Here is a 23,787-nt window from a genome sequence, read left to right on the forward strand (position 1 = left end):
AAAACTACTTATAATTATCATGGATACATATGTGCGTGACGTTGGGAGAGAGCATGGTGCACATGTGAGTTTAGAGGACAGCTAAGTGGCTACCTTCTACCTTCATCTGGGATGATACTTGAGTTGACAGCCAGTGGCGTAGCACCTCACCAGCCCTCTTCCTTTCGTCTCCCGTATGCAGCACATCTTATCTCCCAGTCATTGGTCGGCGGGCACAGGTATTCAGACCCCACATGAACGTCCATGGTACATTCTTTGGGTTAAGTATGTACAGGTGGATTCTTGATATAGTGCCTTTGTTACCATGCTGTGCAGCCCCCTCCCCCCAGCACAGTATGAAGATAGAATTGTACTTGGTAGCATCTCTTAACAGCATGTGAGGTGCCTTTTCCATGTCTCTAGAAGTATTTTCCCCACTGTATGCAGTGTTTTGGGCTTTCCCAGAGTCTCTCAGGTTGGTGGCCATTGCTTACTGATTTGTCTAAGAACTTTCAAGTTTAGAGAAGTGATTTTTGGTCATGTGTGGCATGTGTTTTTCCAGGTTATCATTTATACTCAGAAGGTTTTGTTTTGTGGCTGGCCAGTTTTATCAGTCTTCAGTAGATTTTGGCTTTCTGTCATCTGTAGAGACACAGCTGAGGGACAAGGGTGGCCTGTGAGCCTGTAAATGACATGGCTGGATCCCTCCAACACTCCCACTTCCTCTCCCTCTGCCTCTTCTCACTCAGCTGAAAGACCCCTAGAGCTTTTTAGCCTGGTGCCCAGGGCAGTAGAGGCACTTTGGAGGTCAGGCCCTGTAGATGAAAAAAGCTCAAGGGCCATAAACTACTAATTCCAAGTAAAAGGTCAGAAAACTGCAGGCCCTGAGCAGGAAGTGTCCTGTTTACAGGGAACTGTGCCCCACAGGCTAATCTATTTGAACAACTGGGTCCCCAGCTGTGGGGACATTTGGGATGGATGGAGGTGTGGCTTCTGACTGGAGGCCACTGGGGCAGATCCTGAGGGCTATTCTGCCTAAACCCTGCTTCCAGCAGGAAGCTGGCCCCGCCCAAATTCCTAACCCTCTGTGATGGACAGGTCCCTCTGAACTGTAAGCCAAGGAAACTTCCTGAGATTGATTGCTTCTGCTCTGTTTTGTCCTCATGTTGTCCGGAAAGGTACCAGATCCAGGAAGCATTCACTTTACTACGAATTTTCACCCTTTTCAGGGATGTATCACCACCTCCAGGCAGTGTCCCCTTCTCCTTGCCTTACTGCAAAACACCTAGAGCCTTTCCTTGGGGTAAAGGCGTCCAATGAATGCTGACCATGGGGGAAGATGATGGCCTGCATTCCTTAATATTTATTTGGCCAAGAACTAAGGTTCCCATAGTGTCCCTAGAGCTGGTTCAGTGTGCTGAATCCCAGCTGTGCAGGAGAGGAGGACGTCTATGCCAAGGCTGCGAGTGACAACAGAATCAATCAGATTCCCTGATAGAAAGAACGTGGGACAGAGCCAGACAGAATGGTGGCCGTGGGGCTACAACTGTGGAGTATGTGACATCTTCCTGCCAGCAGTGAGGATGTTCAGGTGTGCTCTAGGACACGATGTGGCTGTCTACAAGGAGAGGGCAGGAGGCATAGGCAGGACAAGGATAGGAAAAGAGAACATAGTGGGTAGGAGAGGGCCCCATGTGTCACCAGCCTTGGGAAGATGTTGGTGAGCTACAGCCAACCAACATATGGGTCAAGGCACAAGGCCTGAGAGTTGATGATGAGCGCCACAGGAAGGCACTGGCAGCCTTGGCAGGTGCAGTTCCCTCATCCTCACTGCTTAACTAACCCATTTCTTTATTCACAACTGCCTGCTGTGACTAGGCCATGTGGGATGCTTCAATGCCCTAATACCTTGCTTCTAGAGCCTTTCTGGTCCTTCTTGGAAGCTCATTCTTCCACATGCATTTTGGACTCAGGTTGTCTAATTCTACCAGCATCTACTGGACCTAGCTTCTGTCTCTAAGGTAGGATATCTTTCAGGAAGAGCCAGCTGCTCATAGTGTGGTCCTCTGCCAAGGGGTGGCATTTGGAATGTCTGGATGTGTTGGTTCACAACACTGGGGGCAGAGGTGCTTCTAGTCCCACAGCAGAATATGGCAATCTACAGTGCTGGCTATGCCTTGTTTGAGAAAGTCTTCTTGCCAACGGCCCCTCTGCCCATCCTCCTTATGTGCTGGTGGGTTGTTACCTGTGTCTGGAAGAGCCATGGGGCCTCCCTAGCTGCAGGCCTTTCCTGTGTTACAAGGCACAGCTGTAGTGTCAGCTCAGGACCTACCTTCCTGTCACATGCTTGGAGGCAGGAACTATCTGAAAGGAGCAGCTCAAGCACCGGAGCCTGAGCTGCTGCACAGGTCTGCAGGCTGGGAGGGGCTGGCACAGCAACCCTCTGTTGACTCTCCACACCCACTTCCCTTTCCTGCTGCTTGCAAAGGAGAGTCCTGGAGACCTCATGCTGTGCGTGGACCACCAGAAGACAGTAAGATTTTCCAGCGTTTTGGTCATTTCTGCAGAAAGGCACAAAGCTTTCAGTATCCCCACACACATTTCCAACCCACATTTCGGGTATAGAAGGTATGTGCTCAGAGGGGTGAGAGAAGCGTAGTTCATGAGGGGCTTATCTGGCATGGAATAAATGTGGGTCTGGTTTTCACAGGGAGTTTATTTTGCCTTAATATTGGATTGAGGTTTGTGAAATGGTTTTGTGGTGCTTATATGACTTATATTTTCATAAAACATAAAGACTTCATGTTAAAATCCAGTATCTAGCCAGGAGCAGGACCACATCCTGGATGGAAAGGGTGGGGACAAGAGGGAACATCATTCTCTTCTCGTTTCCCCCAGTTGCACGTGTTCTGGGTTCCTTGGCTTGGAAGGGACCTTGCCAACTGCTCAGCACCGCGTCCCTGGATCATGGGACTTGCCTGTCTCTGCCTCTCCTGCTGCCCCTGCCAGACCCAGGCAGACGTCACTTCCACGTCCCTGGACTTCGGGAGTATTAGGTGGTAGTAGGTTGAGAAGTTATGATCATTCCAAGGAGCCGGCTGCCAGGAGCTCAGTCAAAAGGCAGGTGCTCTGGTATGGCATGGCAGGTAACTGCGCGCCCAGGAATCTGACTCAAGATGCTTGGCACAGTTCACTCAGACTGGGTGGGCTGGTCCTGGGAGAGTAGAGTGCACATAATTCCATCTTTCCTGACTGCTGAGGGGCAAATGTGTGAACATGCAGGGAGAAAGAATGGCAGTGTGTGTTCTGTTCTTCCCACTCAGAATGGAGAGTAACTCAACAAGTTTGTCTGAGTGGTTATAATCAAGTTTGGCTTACAGGAAACAGCTGAGTGCACACACATCTGCCTGCCCTCTGGACAGTCTCCTTTCTTTGGTGACAGGGCCCTAGCTTGTCCAGAGCTAAGTCATAATTGGTCTTTTCCAAGCCAGGCCTAAGGTTTGTGAGACCTGAAGCTTCCACAGTAGAAGGGCGAGGATTTCTTCTCTTTGGAAAGTAATTGAGTACAAAATTAAGTACAATATCTTATATGTGCAGGGACCCAGCAAGCACATGCTGGTCAGTGGTGTCCTGTCTAAGAAGAGCATGGATGTGCAAACGCAAGGACAAAGCCACGGACCTTTACAACTTTAAGCTACAATGCCTCTGAGTGGCCCGTGAGTGCAGCCACCAAATGTCCTCCTGTGAGCTTCCTCCAATGCTCTGAGAGTCAACGCTGACCTGCACATGGGGCGAGGGCTCCTGCAGCAAATCTACAGGATGATCACAGCTTGGTGGCCCTCTTGGCACACACACTGCTTACTTGTACACATTCTCACTAGAAAAAACTAACAGAAGTACCCAAGGTTCCCATCCACAGCAAGTGACATGGGTCACCCAGGAGGCAGAGCTTTTGGCCTTTTTGGGGTTTGGAGGAGGAAGCAGTACTGCCCTTCCCTGGCCACCTCTGTTCCCTCCACTGCAGTGGCCCCATTACAGAATTTCTGCACTGAGACACAAAGGCCTCGCTGAGGGACAGTCACGGGCAAGGCAGGTGCTCCCCTCACCCACTGCAGGGCTCACCTCGCCTGCTACTGAGCAGTAAGGCAGCCAGGCTAGCTCTCCCCTAACAGGTGGTCTGGACCTGGCCTCCTTGGCCAACAGTACACACAGAGTGCATGGGAGATGGCACAGATGTGCGCAGGCTTCCTCACTTGTTCTGGGCCCCACAGACAGTCTATCACCCAGTGCTGGAGCTTCTCCAGAGGATGCCCCATGCAGATGTCCACAGCTTCTGTGCTGCCTGCTAGACCTGAGCTCGCAGCTCCTGAAGGAGCTCTCTGGCCAGTTTTCTTGAGGCTTCAACACAAAGATGATCCGATCTGTACAAGATGTGGTCAAGAAAGGCAGCAATCTCCCGGCTTACAGCCTCCGTGTGTGCCATCTGCAGTGAGGGAGGAAAGGGAAGCTGGAGACACTAGCCGGAGACCTCTTCTCTAGTGCACTCAGCACAAGGCTACAGGGGAAGTGCGGCTCACTTCCGCCGTGTTTACAAGGTAATTATCAAAGCACGTCTGTCTCCAGGGGACAGTGGGGCCACTACTGACCAGCCTCCCCACATGGGCCCAGGTGGTCTTAGGCTCTCAGGGCCACATACAAGCACTGTGCAGGCAGCAAGGACTTCCCGGCATACTGCCACAGCTTTGGGACTATGTGCCACGAGGAGCAGACAGCATCTGCTACTCCCACTGCAGCCTTAAGGTGACATTCCTGGGCCATCCACCTACAGCACAGCAGGACAGGTAGGTGATAATTTAACTTTAATGGCCGTGAGGCGGTCTGGTTTGTGGGCATCAGTGCTGTCTTTCCCCAGAACCTCAGAGGAGATGATGGAGGAAGGCTAAGACTCCATATGTAATCTGGGATTCCTCTGAGGGCAGGAGCATGAAGGAAGCCTGAGTTTGTAGGAAGACACACATTTGTTGTGTGTTGGTGCATACAGAGCCTACAGATTTAGGCCCAGTTCAGCTGCCCTGTCTTACCAGGCCTTTCCTAAGGTGACCAGTGAGCCGACGTCCACCCTGTGACTTTGCGCCTCACTGGCCCACAGCCTAGCCAACTCTTCATTCCTAGGCCTCTGATTTCTGGCCACCAGTAAAGTGAAACCCAGCTATGGCGAGCCACAGGAGCAACATCTGCACACCTTGGCCATGTTTCTGAAGTTAACAGGGATTGGGATGGCCTGCAGCTTCTGTAGACTCTGGGCATCTGACCTGCCACTGCCCAGATGCACGGTGCTAGTGACCTTAAAGGCAGCCTCTGTCCTTCTGGGTGCATCAATCCCTAGGCAGCTTAAAGACTTATGTGTGTGTGCAGACTGCCTTCCACTGAGGGGCAAGGAGTCACTACACAGCCTCGCCCTGTGCCTTTCCCAGTCCTGGAGTCACACAGGAGTGTGTGTCCCGCTGCTCTGAGTTGCTGCAGTGTGGACAGGGAGTTAAAACCATAGTAAATACAGAAGCCTGACACTTGACCTCACACTGCTGCCAGCCTGAAGCGGGAGGATGTGCAAGACAAGAGGAGCTTCACAAAAATGCAGTGAGGGCGGGCAGGATGGAGAAGGCTCCAAACAGAAAACCGGTGCTCTAAGTGCCCCATCCTAGCACCAGTGAGGGAGCGAGTAGGGCCAGAGAAAGAAAAAGCCAGAGCAGATGACTAAGGAATATGGCAACTCAGAAGGCCAAAGCCAGAAAAGGATGCCCATGCGAGGACCAGGAGCCAACTGACCCTCCAGTCTGAAGTTGGTGGGAGCTGTGCCTGGATGAGAGACTGCTGCCTGCTGCCTGCTGCAGTGCCCACCCAGCTCTCTACAGCTAGCAGCTGAGGCAGAGGGCAGAGCACATGCCTGGAAGTGGCTCTATACCAGCTCTCTGAGTTTTCATTAGATCTGCCCTCGTGTGGTGAGGTCCACGCTGCTCTTGCAGAAGTGCCATTCTGCAAAAGGCTAAGCTGCATGTAGATGACTCCTGCCATTGACTGGGCTGGGGGCCAAAAGCCCAGCTACCTGAAGCCTGGGGCCAAGGCTCCGTTAAAGGAAGGCTGTGTGTTAATGACTTGGAGGAAGCAGTGTATGGCTTTGTCTGCACGCTAGGCAGTTGATCTGACCTGGGGTTTCTGTGATTGGGCAGACCAGTATAGATTAGCACTGTCAGTGGGTGGCTGCTGTACAGTGCAGGAGGCCAGTGCGGGACTTTGGGAAGGTCCATCTCTCTTCACAGTGTTTGTGTGAGTAGGGAGTGTGGCCCAGCTTGAATATGGATTGTTTCTCAAGACTTTATGGAAATGTGGCTGGAACACAAAGCAAAGAGCTGGTGTGGGATCTTGCTGGGGTCCATTCTCACATCTTAGGCAGGGCCTAGTCCACTGAAACTCCCTGCTAACTCTAGTCAGTGAGGGTGACAGGACCCTAGAGGCCAGGCACCACAGAGCTAATTGAAAGCAAAATACATAACTCCTTCCTTGTAGTTGTTTTTCTCGGATTTTGCCACAGCAACAAGAAAACTAATATATTAGCCAATACTTTTTTCTGAAGTAAATTCTTTGACCTGTTACAGTGAGTGGCATTGTGACCACTTGGGAGCATGTTGTCACTGGAGTGAACTTCTCTCCAGACTTCTCAAGATGAGGCAGATGGTGACCCAGCTCTCACTGTAGTGGTGGCACCTCCTTTCTGCAAGCATGTCTTTCCCGTGCTTCTTGTACAGCACAGGTGGCCTCTGGGTCTGTGCTGGCTGTGGCCTTGCTGACCTCCATACCCTGGCAGCAGCACCCTGGGCTGGGATTTCAAAGGCCAGGACCCTCAAGCAGACAATATACTTAGATTACCTAATTCATTTAGAGTGTAAATATGAAGTACAGGTTGGAAAGAGAGCAACTTACACGGGTGACAGCTTCCCAGGCAATCACATGGCCTTCCGGGGTCCAGAGCAAGAGGCTAAGAAGAAGGCGCCTGACCAGCTGTCTACACATAGGTGTTCTGGGGTCTGCACTGAGACTCTCAGCGGCTTCCTGAAGATCAACGGCTGAGAGGGGGCCACTTCTGAGCAGCATCAGAAGACGGTTGAGCAATACCTTCAGCTCCACCTGGGCAATACAAGTTCAGAGGGCGGGGTGTTAGAGACGACTCAGGACCTGAGTGACGCTGGGACTTGATGCTCTGAAGCTCCAGGGAGAGAAACAGGCAGGTACCCAAGCCCAGCTAGTTCACACACAGCTCCACATAAACCCAAATGGGTGTAATGGAAATTCTTGACTTTCTTTCATCTTGCCAAGCAAGCAGCCAGGGCACCATGCCAGGACCTGACCTTCTTTTGTATGAAAGGAAATGAAGGCAGTCCTCAGCAGAATGCAGTTAGAATTTTCTTATTGTGGGAAAAAACAAAAGGCCCCTTGAAGACCCCTTACCATCAGCCACAATCACTTAGAGCCACAGCCCCACTGGGCAGTACTGATAAGAATGCAGGGCTGCCCCTGCCTGGGCTATCTGAGGGAAGCGCAGGCCACACACACACAGCTCGTTTGTTTTGTTGTAGACACTGGGACAGTTGTTCGTACATGCTCACAGCTTAAGCAGAGGTCACACGTCTGTGGAATCCGCATAATAACAGTAATTGTTCTAAGTCCGTGGGTTGTTTTTGCATAAAAAACATTTATTTCATGCTGAGACTCCTGCTCGCTTACAAGAACAGCCCACACTGTGGCTCACAGAACAAGGCAAAAGCCAAAGGCTTCAGAGGCAGATGCAGCACAGAACATCACATCGACATCCCGTCCTGCCAAAATGTTCCTCAGGCCTGTTCTGAGAATCCTCACAGCTGATTTTTTGGGTCCTTGGGAGCTGCTTCTCTCCTGCAAGTTCAGGTCCCACTCAGTGCCACCTGTCATGGATAGCAGCACACCAGGACTGCTGTGTGAGCTGTCCTGACCACAGGGTGACACTGAGAAAGGAACTGCGGCACTCTTCTACAGAGAGGAGCAGTGTGCTCGGGATAGCCAGCACCTCAGTAGATGGCGTCCCAAGAGGTCTACAAACTCTGAGGAATCTGGACAGCCTCATCTCTCTCCTCTTAGTGACTTGCACACCCATACTCGAGCCTGTTATGTCCATGCTGACTTCCTCTCTCCTGCCTTCTGTGTCTAGAAGCTTCTATAAGGGAGATGCATATTCTCTGACATAAAGAGATAAGCCTTTTTTCTTAAAGTACTTTCATTCTACATTATAAAAATTTACTTTTCCTTACTATGGAAAACATGCAGAATAAAGAATGATAAGACAACCTACCACTGCACCATCTGAAGGAGCCTGAGCAGCCCTGGGCTTCACGCATTGGGAGTAACAGTCTCTCACACCTGCACAGTGTACTGTGAGCAGTTTGTACGCCTAAGCACTGTCTGGCAATAGGACTATTCCCGGAAGCGTGTTAGTCCATGGCCGGGTGATGGCACCACTTAAGGCACATTGAGCCCCTGCGGCTATGAGCTCTGCTTTGATGCCCATCGTGTACAGCACTCTGTGTGGATGTGTCTCTCCAGGAAGATCCTTACAAGTGAGAAGGCAGTGTCTGAAGGGTTGAGGCCCTGAACAAGCCAAAGAATGCATAAAATACAGTCTTTGGGGAAAAAAATCATGATTCAATTCAGTTAGCCAAAGCAGATGAGCACAGCAGGCAGAGGTGTAGCCAGGTAGGACAGGTATGCTCTTTACCCTGCATTCCTGTGCCCCAAGAATGGCTAGCAGAGGAAACTTGCAGCTTTTAAGTTAAGGCGCAAACCCTACTGTCCAACTTCGCCCATGCACTGTGGCACAGTTCAGCAGTACTCAAGTTCCTGCTGGCCATCAAGGGGTTAAAGCTGACATCCCAGTGACACAGTGACAAGGCACTTAGATTGTACTTAAGTACTTAGGAAGCCCCTCTACTCAGCCACCAGACACCTGCAATGGGAGCTCTGGCCCTAGGACTAAGCAGCAGCTGCCACTGAGTGACCAGCTAAGGAGGAAAGACCACCACCACTAACTGCTCTGAATGGAGGCCGGCTGAGGCAAACTTTTAAAGGAGAAATACTCCTGAATCCACGGTTGCTAGTAAGAAAATGTGCCAATGCAGAACTGTCTAGAAACTAAATTCACTTTAAAAAGAAAAATAAATAAATTTGTGTGTGCATATGTACACATGTGTGGAAGATGTGTACAGCACATGAATGGAGACCAGACACAACTCCAGGAGCTAGCTCTTGCCTTCCATGGTGTGCCCCTAGGAGCAAACTCAGGCTATCAGGCTTGGTAGCTGGTGGGTTTACTCACTGAGCCATCTTACTGGCCCCTACAAATTAAATCTTACAGGGCGCTACTCAGCATTTCAAAAGTCAGTGTCTGCTAGTATCTATGATCCATATGAATTAACATACACCTACCCATTTAGTTAAAAGGACTCTAATACAAAATGCAAATGAAAGGGATTTAGAAGTGACAAGTGCTTCATACACCTGAATCGCTCCTACTAAAAACCTGAATTGCTCCTACTAAAAATAAGATAAATGAACTAGGATTGTCCTTAATCAGTTCAATGAAATAAAAGTTAAAATATATATCACATTAATTTATTTTGTGTGTGTAACACAATGTGAGTGGAAAAGTCAGGTAACTTTTGGGCCTTCCACTGTGAATGCTGGGGTCAAACTCTGGTTTTCAGACTTGGCAGCAAGTCTGCCACTGTCTGTTGAGCCACTTTACCAGCCCAAGTATGAGATTTTAAAGGAAAGAAAGTTTTCTTTTGAAGTAATCAGCAATCTTCAAATACATATGTAGATAATAACTTTGTTAAGATGCTTCATTCTAATTCAACATTATCCTTAAATTTGAATGTTTTTACATTTCAAGACTCATTTTCACTCTGCTATAAAAGCCTTTAAACCAATGAATGGTTCTCAATCTTCCTAATGCTGTGACCTTTTACTACAGTTCCTCATGTTGTGGTGACCTGGACCATAAAATTGTTTTCATTGCTACTTCACAATTTTAATTTTGTTACTGTTATGAATTGTAATGTAGACATCTGTGTTTTTTGACGGTCTTAGGTGACTCTCATTAAAGGGTCATCTGACCCCAAAGGGGTCGTGGCCCGCAGGTTTGGAAGCCGCTGATTTGATACATGAACAAGGCTTCATTACCTCCGACACTGGAACAAACAGAACATCACTCTATACGTGCTGAAACTTGCTATTTTTAGTTACTAACATCAGCAAAACCCACTGAAGACTGAAGGGTTTTTTCTTCTAACTGCACGTGCATTTGGTGTTTTGCCTGCATGTATGTCTGTGTGAGGGTGCTGGATCCTGGGAATTAGAGTTACAGACAGTTATGAGCTCTCATGTGGGTGCTAGGAATTAAACCCAGGACCTCTGGAAGAACAGTGCTCTTAGCCACTGAGCCATCTCTACAGCCCATGACTGAAGATTTCAAAAGCCAGCAAATAAATGTTTGCAAGGAGGTGGCAAAGCTTTGATCAAAGCATGGCTTCCTGAAATAACGGCATTCTACATAGCTAACGTCATCTTTGCCATATACAGCTACCCGTCCCTGCAGCCTCCCTGTTATTCAGTCAGCCCAAGTGGTAAGTCATGTGGCTACCGCAGTATGAGCTGGCTGGTGCAGGAAAGCGGTGAGACAGAAGGCACCGATTGGCTCAGGAGCCAGGCTCTGCCTTGGGATAGTGCTCCTCAGAGAAGCTGTCACTCCTGCATGCACAGAGTCCTGGGCTGAGGTAGGAGGGTAAGGCTGAGGCTACTGAGATAAATGGACCAAAGAACCCTGAAAACAGAAGGCCCAGAATTCGGCAGCTCGGGCTGCCTCTCGCCTCAGTGCTCTGTGGAGGCAGAAGGCAGTCACAGGCTGCAAGCTCCGGCCAAGCAGCTATGCACACATTCTTAGCAAATCTGATAAGTGCTCTGAGCCCCGGTACCTGGGGGGCTCAGTAAGGAAAACTCAATCAAGACCCCTTCTGTAGGTGCTCTCCACTTCCTGAGGCCTGACCCTGAGCGCACAGTAGGGCCTGCACCTACCATGGTCTGCTCTCTCTGCTGACTCCCATCCTGTGGGCTGTAATAGAAGACCAAGAGCCACAGCAGGTCTGTAGGGGGCTCGCCTTCATTCCTCAGCAACTGCTCCATGGCCAGATCAACCCATCCTCCAAAGTGAACAAACAAAAACCAGTTCTCAAAGGGACTTTGCTGGGACCTGGAACAGAGAAAGACACAGACAGACAGACAGACAGACAGACAGACACACACACACACACACACACACACACACACGGCAGTTGGCAACCTGGACCCTTCCTCCTTTTGTTCAAAACAATTTTAATGTTTACTGGTAGTTTAAAATTTATTTTCCCACTAAATAAAGACCCTCGGATCAACAAATGGGATTTAGAAAACCTTTGTGTCTCCTTCTAAGCCCATCATAGGACAACCTCATGCTGAGGACTTAGAGGGACCTTATAGGATTCTAGACTCTCAGAGAGATTTGGGGGTGCAGGTGGGCTTGCAAAGCATAGTGAGACCCTACAACTTGCCACTCCAGGTTGAGGAGGAAGAGGCTAGGTAAGGCCAGAGAATGCTGCTGGTCTCTGACACACAACAGAAATACACCTTTCTGACAAGAGGCTCTCCCCTCCCCCACCTCTCATGTGGACACTATAGGAAGGTCAAAGGTTTTTCAAGCTATCTTCTTATCCTTCTAGAACTTAGAAGTGGTAATGTGTACTAGAGAGTGGAGTCTGTTCCATCAGTGCAGCCCTGACAATCACAGCAAAATAGCATTGCGCCAGGAGACAAAGAGCAGAACAGCCTAAGGCCCTGGCAGGAGCCTGCATCTGGACAGAGCATCATGGCCTTTGCAGTGTCTGACTACTGCGGCCTCTGGGATTCTTGCCTTCTGGTCACTGCTATCTGCTACCTCCCCTATAACATTTGATTTATATGTTTTAGGTCAAGTTTGAAGGACAATGAAGGAAAAGGAAGGCAGGTGCTACCTCAACCTTAATCCCTGCTGGAGGGAGGCAACTCAGGACTGCACAGAGCTGAAGGGCAGGGGCTCCCCAGTGTCTCTCACAGACCTCATCAGCATACAGGCTGAGCAGCTCACAGCACCTGCAAGGCCTGACCTTTCCCTCTCCTCTTCCAGGAGCAAAAAAAAATCTTACATCTTCGTCAAACCCTCTCCTGCAGGTAGACCCAACACCCATGGTCAGCACAGGCACTGACATTCAGTGGCCCCACCTGAACACCAGCTCTTTGAGCTGTTTTAAGAAATCAACCAGATAAGTGTTTGATGGGCAAAGCACACAGTCACACATGTGGGCACAGCAGCACCTACAGTGCTGTGGGCAGTCTCAGCAGACCAGAACGTCTAGGAGGGAAGAGTGACAAGAGGGTCTTGGGCCAACAAAGAACATGCTGTCATTTATCCTCTGAACATGGGCAAGCTCAGAGGAGGCTGGGCATACTATGAAGATAGTGGCAAGACTGCCAGGGATGCTTTAGGAGAACAGCACCTAGAAGGGGCCTCTGCTGTGCTGCAGACTAATTTATTCTAGGACAGGTTGCTAGCTCTGGAGACATAGTTATTGACTTGTTTGTTTTTAAATTTGTGTGTGTACCTATTTATATGTGCTTGGGCATGTAAGTGGCCACAGAGGCTGAAAAGGGGAATCAGAACCTCTGGACCTGGAGTTATAGGGGGTTGTGACGCATCTAATGTGGGTGCAAGGAACTGACCCTGGGTCCTCTCTCTGAACAGCAAGTGCTCCAAATCATTGAGCTAGCTCTCTAGCCCCTGGAGAGAGATTAAAGAGGAAAGTCAAAAAATGTAGAGGATGGCCCCTTGACCAGGAGCAGCTCAGTCTCCTTCCCCTTCTGAGGGAGCCAGAGGCCCATCATGTGGGCACTATTTGTCCCGGCCTCTCTCTCCTTCACACAGTTCCAACTGTTAAGTGTAGCCCTTACCAGAGCCGACCCTCGGCAGACATCTGCAATGCTGCTACTCACTCTGGCCCAAAGCAATCCTGCAGCCCAACGCTCCCTCCAGTTCTTGCCTACTGACAGTGCATGTGCACTCGTTTGTCTGAGGGTCCAGCAAAGCCTTCAGCTACCACCCTGCTCAAAGGGAGATCCAAGAGGCCACCTGGGAAAGGGTCAGGGTGGTCAGGGCTTGCTCACCCATGAGTACTGTCTTCAACTGCTTCTCTGAGGAGTTGGGAAATGTGCAGCAGAGGCTGGAGCCGATGTCCCTGTGGGACAGCTGTGGGTGGAGAGAAGTTAGAGAGGGAACTGTAGGAAAGCCAAACCCACGGGGAGACGCCTGCAGCTTAGACTGAAAGCATTGTGCAGAAAAAAAAATGCACACGCCCCCGCCATTCACAGAACCCATGTCATACTTCTCTCGGCCAGGATCTGTCTCTGAGTCACACTTCAAAGTTTCTTTTGTTGTCTTGTTTGTTTCACACAGAGTGTTACTATTCTAGTCAGGCTTCCCTTCACTCACTATGTAGCCCAGACTGGCCTTGAACTTACTGCTTGTCTGTCTCTGCCTTCCAGGAGCCAGGATTACAGCCCTGCACCACCAGGTCTGCTTTCAACTATCTTTAAACAGGGTTCTGTGAAGGTCAATGGAAGACTTGGACTTCCTTGCTGCAGATGCCCTATGATTTTCTGTTTACCATTTTGGTACCACCATCTCAAATTTGTGACATCAAAACACAAAGGGATCATACTGAATAATACACCAGCAAGCATAAGCAATGGCTAGTCAACTATTTTTCTGGGGTGTTTCAGGTTTACAGTACAAGCCCGGGGGAAAGCTACAAACAAAAGTAGTTGTTAGAGTGTGCCTGACTTCACACCAGCCTTCAAGCATCTGACCTGCACGTATCTGCAGTTTGAATCAACCAACACCAGAGGTGGAGAGGCCACCACTGTTCCTGGGGCACACAGCAGCCCCTCCCTCAGGCCTATGACTTAACTTCTGAAGACAAATAGCATTTCCTCCTTACTAGTCACTTAGACACTACTTTTCTTCTAGAGGCCTGATGGTCACCACTTGGCAGTGATTTCTTACACCCTCAGGACCTTACCATGAACATAAAGTACTTTTCTGATGAGCAGATGTTTACACTCCTAAAATAATCAACTTTTCCCTAAAGTACTAGATATCCAAACTGTTCTCCAGATCAACACAGAGAGTCTAGATTTTTACCTAAAGTCACTTGTTGACTTTGGGGGATGGGAAGGCAGCCAGCCCAAGCTTGTGCTGTGGGCCATGACTGAATAGTGCACAGGTTTCTGGACCTGTGCATCAGTGTGTTTTGAGGTGCCCAGACTGCTTCCTAGCAGGTCTGGCCTCAGACTTCCACATGGGCCCTGTAAGGCTGTGGTCCTTTTCTATTCTCTAATAAAGTTCCTCTACTCTATCCCCAAGGAATAAAAAAGAAATAAAAAGAGGACATGGCCACTCCTAGGTATGGTAGAGAAGGTTTAAAACCCACCATGCAGTCAGGCATGGTGGTGCACGTCTGTAATCCCAGCACTCTGGGAGGCAAGGCAGGTGGATTTCTGAGTTCGAGGCCAGCCCGGTCTACAAAGTGAGTCTAGGACAGCCATGGTTACACAGAACAACCCTGTCTCATAAACTCATAAAACAAAACAAATAAAACCCACTGTGCAGTCATCCCTCTGAGGCCACTGTGCTCACTAGGCCCTGGCTCTGGCTGATAGGACTTTGTTGTGTATGCCATTTTGGGCAAGAACCTCCATCATACAGGAAAAGGTACTTAGATTCGTAAAGTGCTTTGTAAATCTGGATAATCTACTTACCACAAACAGACCCAACTCAAGCAGGGAAGTGTGAGCCCTCCTCCATCCCTCCTCTTCCTGTCACAGGCCTTGTCTACAGACTGGGGGCGGTGTTGGCGTCAGAGGGAAAAGGCTCCTTTATGCTCCATAGCTGAGACATTCCCTAAACATGAGCTCACAGACACAGCCACAGACCAACAGCACTAGACTACAGACGTGAGCTCAGACACAGCCACAGACCAACAGCACTAGACTACAGACGCAAGCTCAGAGACAGCCACAGAACAACAGCAGTGGCTACAGATGTGATCTCACAGCCACAGACCAATAGCAGCAGACTACAGACCTGGCCTAGGGAAGCAGACTGGCAGATGAAATAGAAAAAAATTGGGGTCTAACAATAGAATTTTATTGAATCTTTCCAAAATCATCTCCTTGGCTTGGAGGAAAAAAAAACCTCCCTAAAATTCCATGGCCTCATCCTTCACTTTATCCTTTCTTTTGTAACTAGGCTGCTTGGAGCAAAGGAAAAAACACAAATAGGGCACTGTTGGGCTGTCTCAGCTGTTATCACAGGCTGACTGGCTCTCCCAGGAGTCGAGCTGTCTTTCTCCTCATACCTGGGAAGCAGAGCAGGTTCTCATGTAAAATTCCACACAAACTGAACCCCTAAGAGCTTGTGTGGACAAACATGCTAGGAGGAAGAGGTTCCCATGTGTCACTGTGAGACAGACAAAGGTACCTCAACTCACCTTCAGGGTGCTGGGACAACACTGCAGTAAGAGATGGAGCACCATAAGGGAAGTAGGTCTTGAGGGCAAACTTCAGCTGTAAGAGTCACAACAGAAGTGGCATGAATGCTGGGATAGGGAGGCAGCGAGGATAGCATAAACCTCTGCCTGCCTCAGCCCCAGGGACCCACTGCACTAACATAGGCAGAACATATCTTCAAACATTTAATAAGCATGCTGCCAATAATCTCATAAATGGCTGAAAAACAAAAAACATCTTTAAGAGTCATCTTCTGAACGTAGGGAAATCACATTATCTTCCTGCCATCTTTACTGAGGTTTCTCCTCACACAAGCCCAGCCACAAACATCACCTTCTACGGCAGAGAGGGCAGCTAAACACTCGTGGGACTCAGGGGCTCAGCATGGAGCTCATGACAATGAACACCTCTAACAAGCAGCTCTTATGCTGAGAGCATGAGGCTATACTTACTTACCTTCCAGAGGCACAGAAGTTTTTGGAATAAAACTAACAAAAACAAAACCAGGTAAAGTCTATAACACGAGGTACACAGCTTGATAATCTTGGGTTGAGTAAATAAGTCCACGTGAGCAATATCCATCCTGACACCTGGGGCGCTCCCTGTGAGGGTATGCTGAGTATGTGCATGCTTCTGCACCTGGTCTTTGGACTTATCTAATTGTGTGTGCACAGTTCACTGTTTTGTACTACTCAGAAGTCACGAATACACCAGGATTTGTTTATATATGTCTCAAAGATGTGCTTCCTGTTTGAGGTTATTAGAATTAAAGCTGCTTCTGGCATCCACATCTGCCTCTGTGGACAGAGTAAGTACAATGGAAGAGGTAACTATTTTTTTCTTTTGGTTTTTCGAGGCAGGGTTTCTCTGTGTAGCCATGGCTGTCCTGAACTCACTTTGTAGACCAGGCTGGCCTCAAACTCACAGCAATCCGCCTGCCTCTGCCTCCCGAGTGCTAGGATTAAAGGTGTGCGCCACCACGCCCGGCTCTCCTATTATAATCTTATAATGTAGTATTCTAGTATAAATTCTATAGTATAGAATTCTAGTATGAATACTACATATATTTCCTCCATGCTGCTGGACAACCTGTTCATCTTCAAAGGCGTTTATCATTGAACAGACGCTATATTTTAAAAATTATATTTCTTTTTTTACATATACATTTATATTATTACACATAAATAAAATAAACTACATATAGGAGGAAGAACCATGAAACAATCAGGAATTATATAAATGTTACATTCATAGTGATTTGGTTGGCTATTTGTATTTGGCAAACTTGCAGAAAACATCTTTCCTATCTCGGTGAGACTAAAATTCTGAATGAAAATCAATATCTATTATATCTCATCTCTATTAACTTAAAAGATCTATCCAGACCTAAAACATCTTAATCCCTAAATAATTAGTCTTCCAGGTGCTGTATTTTAATGAACTTCAATGTATCCATTTTTTAAAACATGGCCAATGGTTTTGTTTGTTTATTTGTTTGTTGGCACTGCTTCTAGAAAATGTTTGGGGCTGGAGAGATGGTTCAGAAGCTAAGAGCACTGACTGCTCTTCCAGAGGTCTTGAGTTCTATTCCCAGCAACCACATGATAGCTCAAAACCATCTCTAATGGGATCTGATGCCCTCTTCTGGCACACAGGTGTATATGTGGGCAGAGCAATGAATACATAATAATAAATAAAGAAATCTTTTAAAAATAAAAAAAATACAAAAAAGAAAAAGAAAGAAGAAAATGTTTGATTATCCAGTGGTTAAAAAAAGGGAAAGTGTGCTACATTTTCTCCTAAGCGCTTTATAGTTTTGACCGTTCTGTTGAAGCCTACAGTCCATCTCAGAGAACACCTGTGTGCTTTCTGAGGCAGTCTGAGGTAAGCTCCCGCCTCCACCCCCAATTTGTTTTTACAAATTCCTCCACTATGCTGCCCTAGAGTTCCTGTAAAGCTCCTATACATGGGTCTGTACCTAGACTCTGTCTGTCTGTCCTGCCAATCTCCTGCTGCCCTAATTACTCTTAGTATGAGTCCTCTAAGTGTTTGCTTTCTGGCTTTTGTAGGTCCTTTCTATGTCAAGCTAGGTCTGAGAGTCAGCTGTGCATTTGAGAAAGCCTGCTGCAGGGGCCAAGGTCTTTCATAAGAGGCGCTTCCTTCCCTGCCCTGCAGAAGGTCACTACTTGCCTGAGAGAACTAAGGAGCAGACCTGAAGGCTCCTGCACACGGCTTCTCACTGTTGTATTGCATGTGACTTGACTTGCTCACTTCCTGCATCAGTTTTGCTTCATGCATTCTGAACCCCTGCTGCTGTGAGTGGCATGTCTCCTGCCGGTCATGGAGTCACTGTGTTCTCTACCTGAGAACCTTGCACTTCCTTTCCGTGTGGCAGCCCTCCATCCTCCACCTCCAGCCACTCCCTCTATAGAATGGGTCTCTGGAAGCAACACATACTTGGTTTTGTTTCAAACCTAATCAGATATACCTGCCTTTTACTCCATCAACTGATATTCATAAGGAGCAAGTGCCCCTCTAACATGTTGGGATTGGATCTATCTTTTGACATCATCTTCATTTGTCCCATCTGCTTCTTCCCTTCATTATACATCTAGTGGGGCTCTGTTTCCAACTAAGAAGCCCAGGACCACCTTGAGTTGTGGTCCCATGTGCTGCTATCCAGGAGCCTTAGTAAGAAGTGAGCACAGCTCCCATGCTGCGGCCCTTCCTCGTCCTGGGTGATAGCGTCATCTCTGGGAGACTCAGCACAGTCCACTGTCGATCTGTAAAACTGCTGGAACCCTCCTTGACGTGTGGCTGCCTATACTCCAGCCACTACACAAGCTGAGAACATGAGCTCAAGTTCTTGCCTACTGCGTGGAAGTGGGGTGGGAGGAAAGAGTGGAGGGAAAGAAGCAGGCAGGGTGCCACCCAGACAATGGGATGTGAGTGGGCTGAAAAAGCACCATACTTAGGAATCAACATGTAAGACCTGTGAGACTGAATTCTGCACCCCATAAGCAGGCAGTCACACATGTGGGCACAGCAGCACCTACAGTGCTGTGCGTAGTCTCAGCAGACCAGAAAATCCAGGAGGGAAGAGTGACAAAGAGGGTCTTGGGCCATAAACAGGCACTTCTACGCATTACCCAATAAGTGTTCAACACAACATGTTTATAAGAGACAGCAAACATACAAATAGCCCAAATGCCAGGAACTAGAAAACGGCTATGCTGTGGTCCATGTGTGCAGTGGACTGCCACAGCTTCCTCTCACCACAGCATCTGAAGCCTAACACCATCTTAGAAAAGCATCAGGTGGAGAAGCTAGGCTTAGGGATCATGTGTGCTGCCCCTCTGTGTATCCATCCCATAAGGGGCAGACACAACCCTAACCAGAACCATTCTGCTCCCCCATGTATCTAATCGGTATTTTGGAGAAAGAAAAGGATAGTAAATGCAAACATCAGTTGGTTCACTGAGTGGAAGAGGCAGGGAGGCAGGCAGAAGAGGAACACACAAGAGTCAGCACCACCAGTGGCCAGGTATTATCTGAAGGTGGCTTCACTGATATGTTATTTTATTATCAATAACTGAAGCAAAGGAAAGAGGGTCAGGACAGACTAAGCGGAACAGGATCGTGTGCATCGAGCATTATGATTAGTCAGAAAATGTGCACTTAAGGAGTCAGGGCCAGTGAGCCAGTCAACAGTTAGGAAGGTAGGCTGTCAAGAGAGACACCAGGAAGAGAAAATAAATCATGTGATATGAAGGCTCTGCAAGGTCAGGAGCCACAGGCAAGTGGTAGTCTTGTTGGTTCTTCCTACTTTGCAACAACCCAGGGCTTAGTGTGTAACCTCTTCACCCCTAGACACATGAGGACATATTGTAAATTAAAGGCACTGTAACTCCAGTCTAAATCCACAGTATCAAGGCACAGAGACTCAGGGAAAACCCAGACCCACCACCCAAGTTAAGCTGAGGAAACACTTTCTCTTGTTCTCTGACCCAATTTGGGCATCCTGGAAATCCAAGGGTGAGGTTCGTTGGAGGCCATTTCCTCCCCAGGGATACCAAGTGTGCGTAAGGGAGGACAGCATACATTACAGCTGTGTTCGGATCAGTGAGCAAGTAGCCTGTGCCTTTCTGCTGAGCTCTCCTCCCAGGTGCCAGGGTGCTCCATTTAGTTAACTTCCCCAGGGAAAGAGGATGGCAGAAATAATCCACACAGGTTTATGATTGCTGTAGGAAGCAGAACATCTGCTAAAACCTGAGAGACCTCAACAGCCTTGGGCTGAGCAACCTAGCTCTGCCATCCTAAGTCAAACTGCAGACAGCAACACAGGGGGACTGGCCATCCATCACAGGAAAGATGTCTAGAACCAGCACCACTCTGAGTAGGCAAAGCACCACATAAGCTTGTCCCTGTGGCCACTGGTTACGACAGCCAAAGCTCCTGCTTTACACCGGCATTCTAACTGGCTAGCAGCCATCATAGCTGCTGTCTAACCTCTGCTGATGGAAGCCTAGAGTCCTCTGGTCTACTGATGGCATCTAGCCTCCATAAGTTCATCGTATCCCTCCCTTTTCCCACCTCCTCTCTCTCAAGGGGCTCTGGGTGGGAATACAGACAGTGAGGCCCGAGAACGCCCAGCTTGCAGTTCCTGCAGAACATCCCAAGTACTACATGATGTCCTGACCACAGGGCCAGCTGCACACAGAAGGGTGAACACAGAGGGCTGGGGGGGGGGGGGGAATCTCCCTCTAGAGAGGTGGCCAATGTAAAGACACAGCAGTGGGCAGATGGTTCTGGGTTCAGCACATGGGGAAGACATAAACTCTTCAGTTACTTTCAGCTACAACGTTTTATCTCTGCAGGAGTGGTCCTTGGGAAGCTTTCTTTGTGAACCAGAATCCACCGTTTCTGAAAACAAGGCTGGGAGTGTAGCCAGTGTCAGAGCATGAGCCTCACACGTGTGAGGCTGTGGGTGGTCTCCAACACCAGAAAAACACAATTTCCCAGAATAAAGATCCTTCAACTCATTACCAAATGCCATAGGAGCAGCAGCCTCCTTCACTCTGAAGTGACTGAGCAGCGTTCACAGTGTGATGTACCTGCTTGTTTTCTTTTTCCATGGCTTCTGCCAAGCACGATGTGAATACCTGAAGAGCAGCCAGTGCGTCTGGGGCTCCATCAGTTTCCAGTAGCACAAACCTGAACAAAGCAGAGTGAGATGACAACACACTGATACTCCACACACACACCACAGACCAGTGCCAGAGCTTGAGCCAAGCCAGTTCACCAGACTGCAGCTGCTGAGTGAAGGCAGAAGCAGCAGCCATCCTTCAAGTCTTTCTCACCCAGCCTTCCCATAGGCTTGCTATCATTTTCAAGCGCCTTGGTGTTCATAGCAGACAGTGCCAGCAGCAGGTGTTCTGCTTTCACCAGCTAGGATGGAGCTGCTGGAGAGTGACACACTCAGTTGGAACCACCACAGGGGGGCTAGGCAATCAGATGTACTTGGTTTGGTTTCCATGCCTTTTTATACGATTAGCTTTTCTTTTTGTTTGAGAGGGGGAAACCCAAACCTGACTAGCCTTAAACAAACAAACAAGCATCTTCTTCTATCTGTGGCTGTTTAAGTTAAAGTTGGTATGTTTAAAAAGCAATGCAAGTGGTGAGGTATTGGTTGTAAGCATTCCTTTCCTATAGTTGTACTTGGTGGTACACACCTTTAATCCCAGCATTCAGGAGGCAGAGGCAGGTGGATCTCTTAGTTTGAGGTCTACAGAGTGAGCTCCAGGACAGCCAGAGCTACATGGAGGAACCCTGTCTTGAAGAGAAACAAAACAAAACAAAAAACAAACAAAAAACCCCAAACTAACACCACCTTTCCTAGGGCTGGAGAGATGGCTCAGTGGTTAAGAGCACAAGCTGCTTTTCCAGAGGACTTGAATTCAATTTGCCAGCACCCATATCAGGCCATGCACAACCTTCTATACCTGGCTTCCGAGGATCCTCTGACCTCTCCAGACACCTGTACTCATTTACATATAACTACACAGATATTTACAAAAATAAATATTTTCAAAAATTCCTTTCCCGAAGCCCACCATTTTCCCTGGAGCCCATCCCTCCATAGCTGTGTGAGAGATGGGTGGTTTGACGGTGGGCCTAAACCCTAGCTGCCCACACCCACATGGGGCTGGAAGCCTTAGTCTATCTTTAGGATCCCACACTTGCAAACTCCATGAACTTTGTGTGTTACACACTCCTTGTCACTAGTCTTCTAAGGCCGGCACAAATTCCCAGGTCTGGAGTCTTTAAAATAAGAACCACCATGCTGTTAAGATGTGGGTTTTACTCTGCTTTTCAGAACATCTGTGTCTCTTGGCTATCTTCAGGCTGTGACGAAGCCCAGCCAGCCCTCGTGTAGTGAAGGGCTATCTAGCTTACTTTACTTGGAGCTGGGGAGACCTGGATAGACATTTCACTTTAGTATCTATTTCAGTCCCACTTCTCTGACACTATTTGCATAGAAAAAGGCTAAAGACTATCACCTCATTCCTAAAGTTGCCTTTCCAATACTTCTGACTTCTGAGTTCTCACTGCTCACTACCCAAAAGTGCAAGCCTCTATTTTCCCACACAAACCGGAGCCTACTGCAAGGGTTTTTATTTGTATTTGGCAGCTGAGCATTCTCAGATCAACTGCTCCCAAAGACAGTATATTTACCTGAACATTTCATCAACAATTCTGAAGATGGCAGGGTGGCAGGCTGCTTGAGGCTATAAAAGGAAAAGACCATGAGATAATGAAATATAACAGGCATCTATCAATAGCACCTTTGGATTATTAGGCAAACAAGGGCCATAGGCTGCTCCAGAAAAGTGGCACAGTCTTTTGGGTCGAGCAAAAAGAGCACTTGGTGCCTAGGAAAACTCACACATGAAATGCCAGCAGTGGTTCTCTGTGGACATGGGCTGTGCACCAACTTTATTTACTTATTTTGTGCTCCTGTTATAGCCCATATTTTTTTATAATAAATATGTATGATGTAGAAAAAGGAGCACATTTCATCAGCAGTTAAAAACCACTTTATGACAACAGACCATAGGATCTTAGGATCTCCTCAGCTGACCTAGAGGTGCCTCCGCAGCAGGCTCTCCCTGCCGTCCTCTCACCCTCCACCTCACCCCCACCCCTACCCCATATTTGGTAATGAGTACCTAAGAAACAGGTGGCCACCACTGTCCTGGCCATTCAGTACCGAGTACATTTAGCAGTAATGGGAAAGTACTGCCACTTGACACAGGGATAGCTCTCTGGTCTAATCCTACAATAGCCTGCTGTTGGAATTTGATGACTTCAGTCAGAAGAAGCTGGCTTCCTGGAGTCTAGGAAGGGCCTTAGTGGGCCACACCATCTGCCATGTATTTTCGGTCAGAGCTTAAAACTTGATAGATTTTTTTAAAAATCTATTTGTATTATAAAACATATTTCACAGTGAATCCAGGGATGTGTAGGCCAGGCTCTAATAGAGGTAGTTTTTGAAGTCATTTTGTGCATGCTATGACCAGCTTTGGGAACGATTTTTCATGGTCACCTCAGAGCATATGTATCACTTTTCTGAACTACCCTGAAGAAAGCTGAGTCTCTCTCTCTTTGCCTTCCCAGTTATTGCTGTTACCTCTCCATGGCAGCTTAACTTGAAGCATGGAGCATGTGCCATCTAGTGGTCATATGTGACCATTGCAGCCTGCCACAGAGGAATGAGGGAGGCTGTCCTTATTAAAGGCATGATTTTGTAAGTTAATACTTTCTGATTTGCAAATAAAATAACCCATGATCTCTAATCCTTTGTCAGTATACATCTTTATTCAAGTGAAGCGAACCTAAAATTTTCATAAACTTGTTACCTACTTAAGAAATTAACAACAGAAGGAGGACAGGTTATTTCTTGGCTTTGATCTCACAAAGTCATTTAATCTGCCTGCTTCTCAGCCTCACTGTAAATACTAACAGTTGTTCAGGCATTTGGACACAGGCCCAGAAAACACTGAAACAGTTTCTATGTCTTCCTAATGGAAA

The 23,787-nt window shown here is 48.0% G+C and overlaps 1 protein-coding gene across 1 annotated transcript in view; it reads right to left on the reverse strand.

Moving 5' to 3' along the window:
• Positions 1-4,172: 4,172 nt before the first annotated feature.
• The window catches only part of Fancc (FA complementation group C), a 116,208-nt gene continuing 96,593 nt past the window's right edge, over positions 4,173-23,787 (reverse strand). The window contains exons 9-15 of the mRNA XM_051151144.1: positions 22,432-22,484; positions 20,811-20,910; positions 15,678-15,753; positions 13,294-13,375; positions 11,137-11,311; positions 6,958-7,161; positions 4,173-4,462 (exon numbers count right to left, since the gene is read on the reverse strand). Coding sequence (XP_051007101.1) covers positions 4,325-4,462; positions 6,958-7,161; positions 11,137-11,311; positions 13,294-13,375; positions 15,678-15,753; positions 20,811-20,910; positions 22,432-22,484 — 828 coding nt within the window. The 3' untranslated portion in view covers positions 4,173-4,324. The remainder of the gene's footprint in view (positions 4,463-6,957; positions 7,162-11,136; positions 11,312-13,293; positions 13,376-15,677; positions 15,754-20,810; positions 20,911-22,431; positions 22,485-23,787) is intronic.

The sequence above is a fragment of the Acomys russatus genome, chromosome 9, assembly GCF_903995435.1.
Source record: "Acomys russatus chromosome 9, mAcoRus1.1, whole genome shotgun sequence".
Lineage (NCBI taxonomy): Eukaryota > Metazoa > Chordata > Mammalia > Rodentia > Muridae > Acomys > Acomys russatus.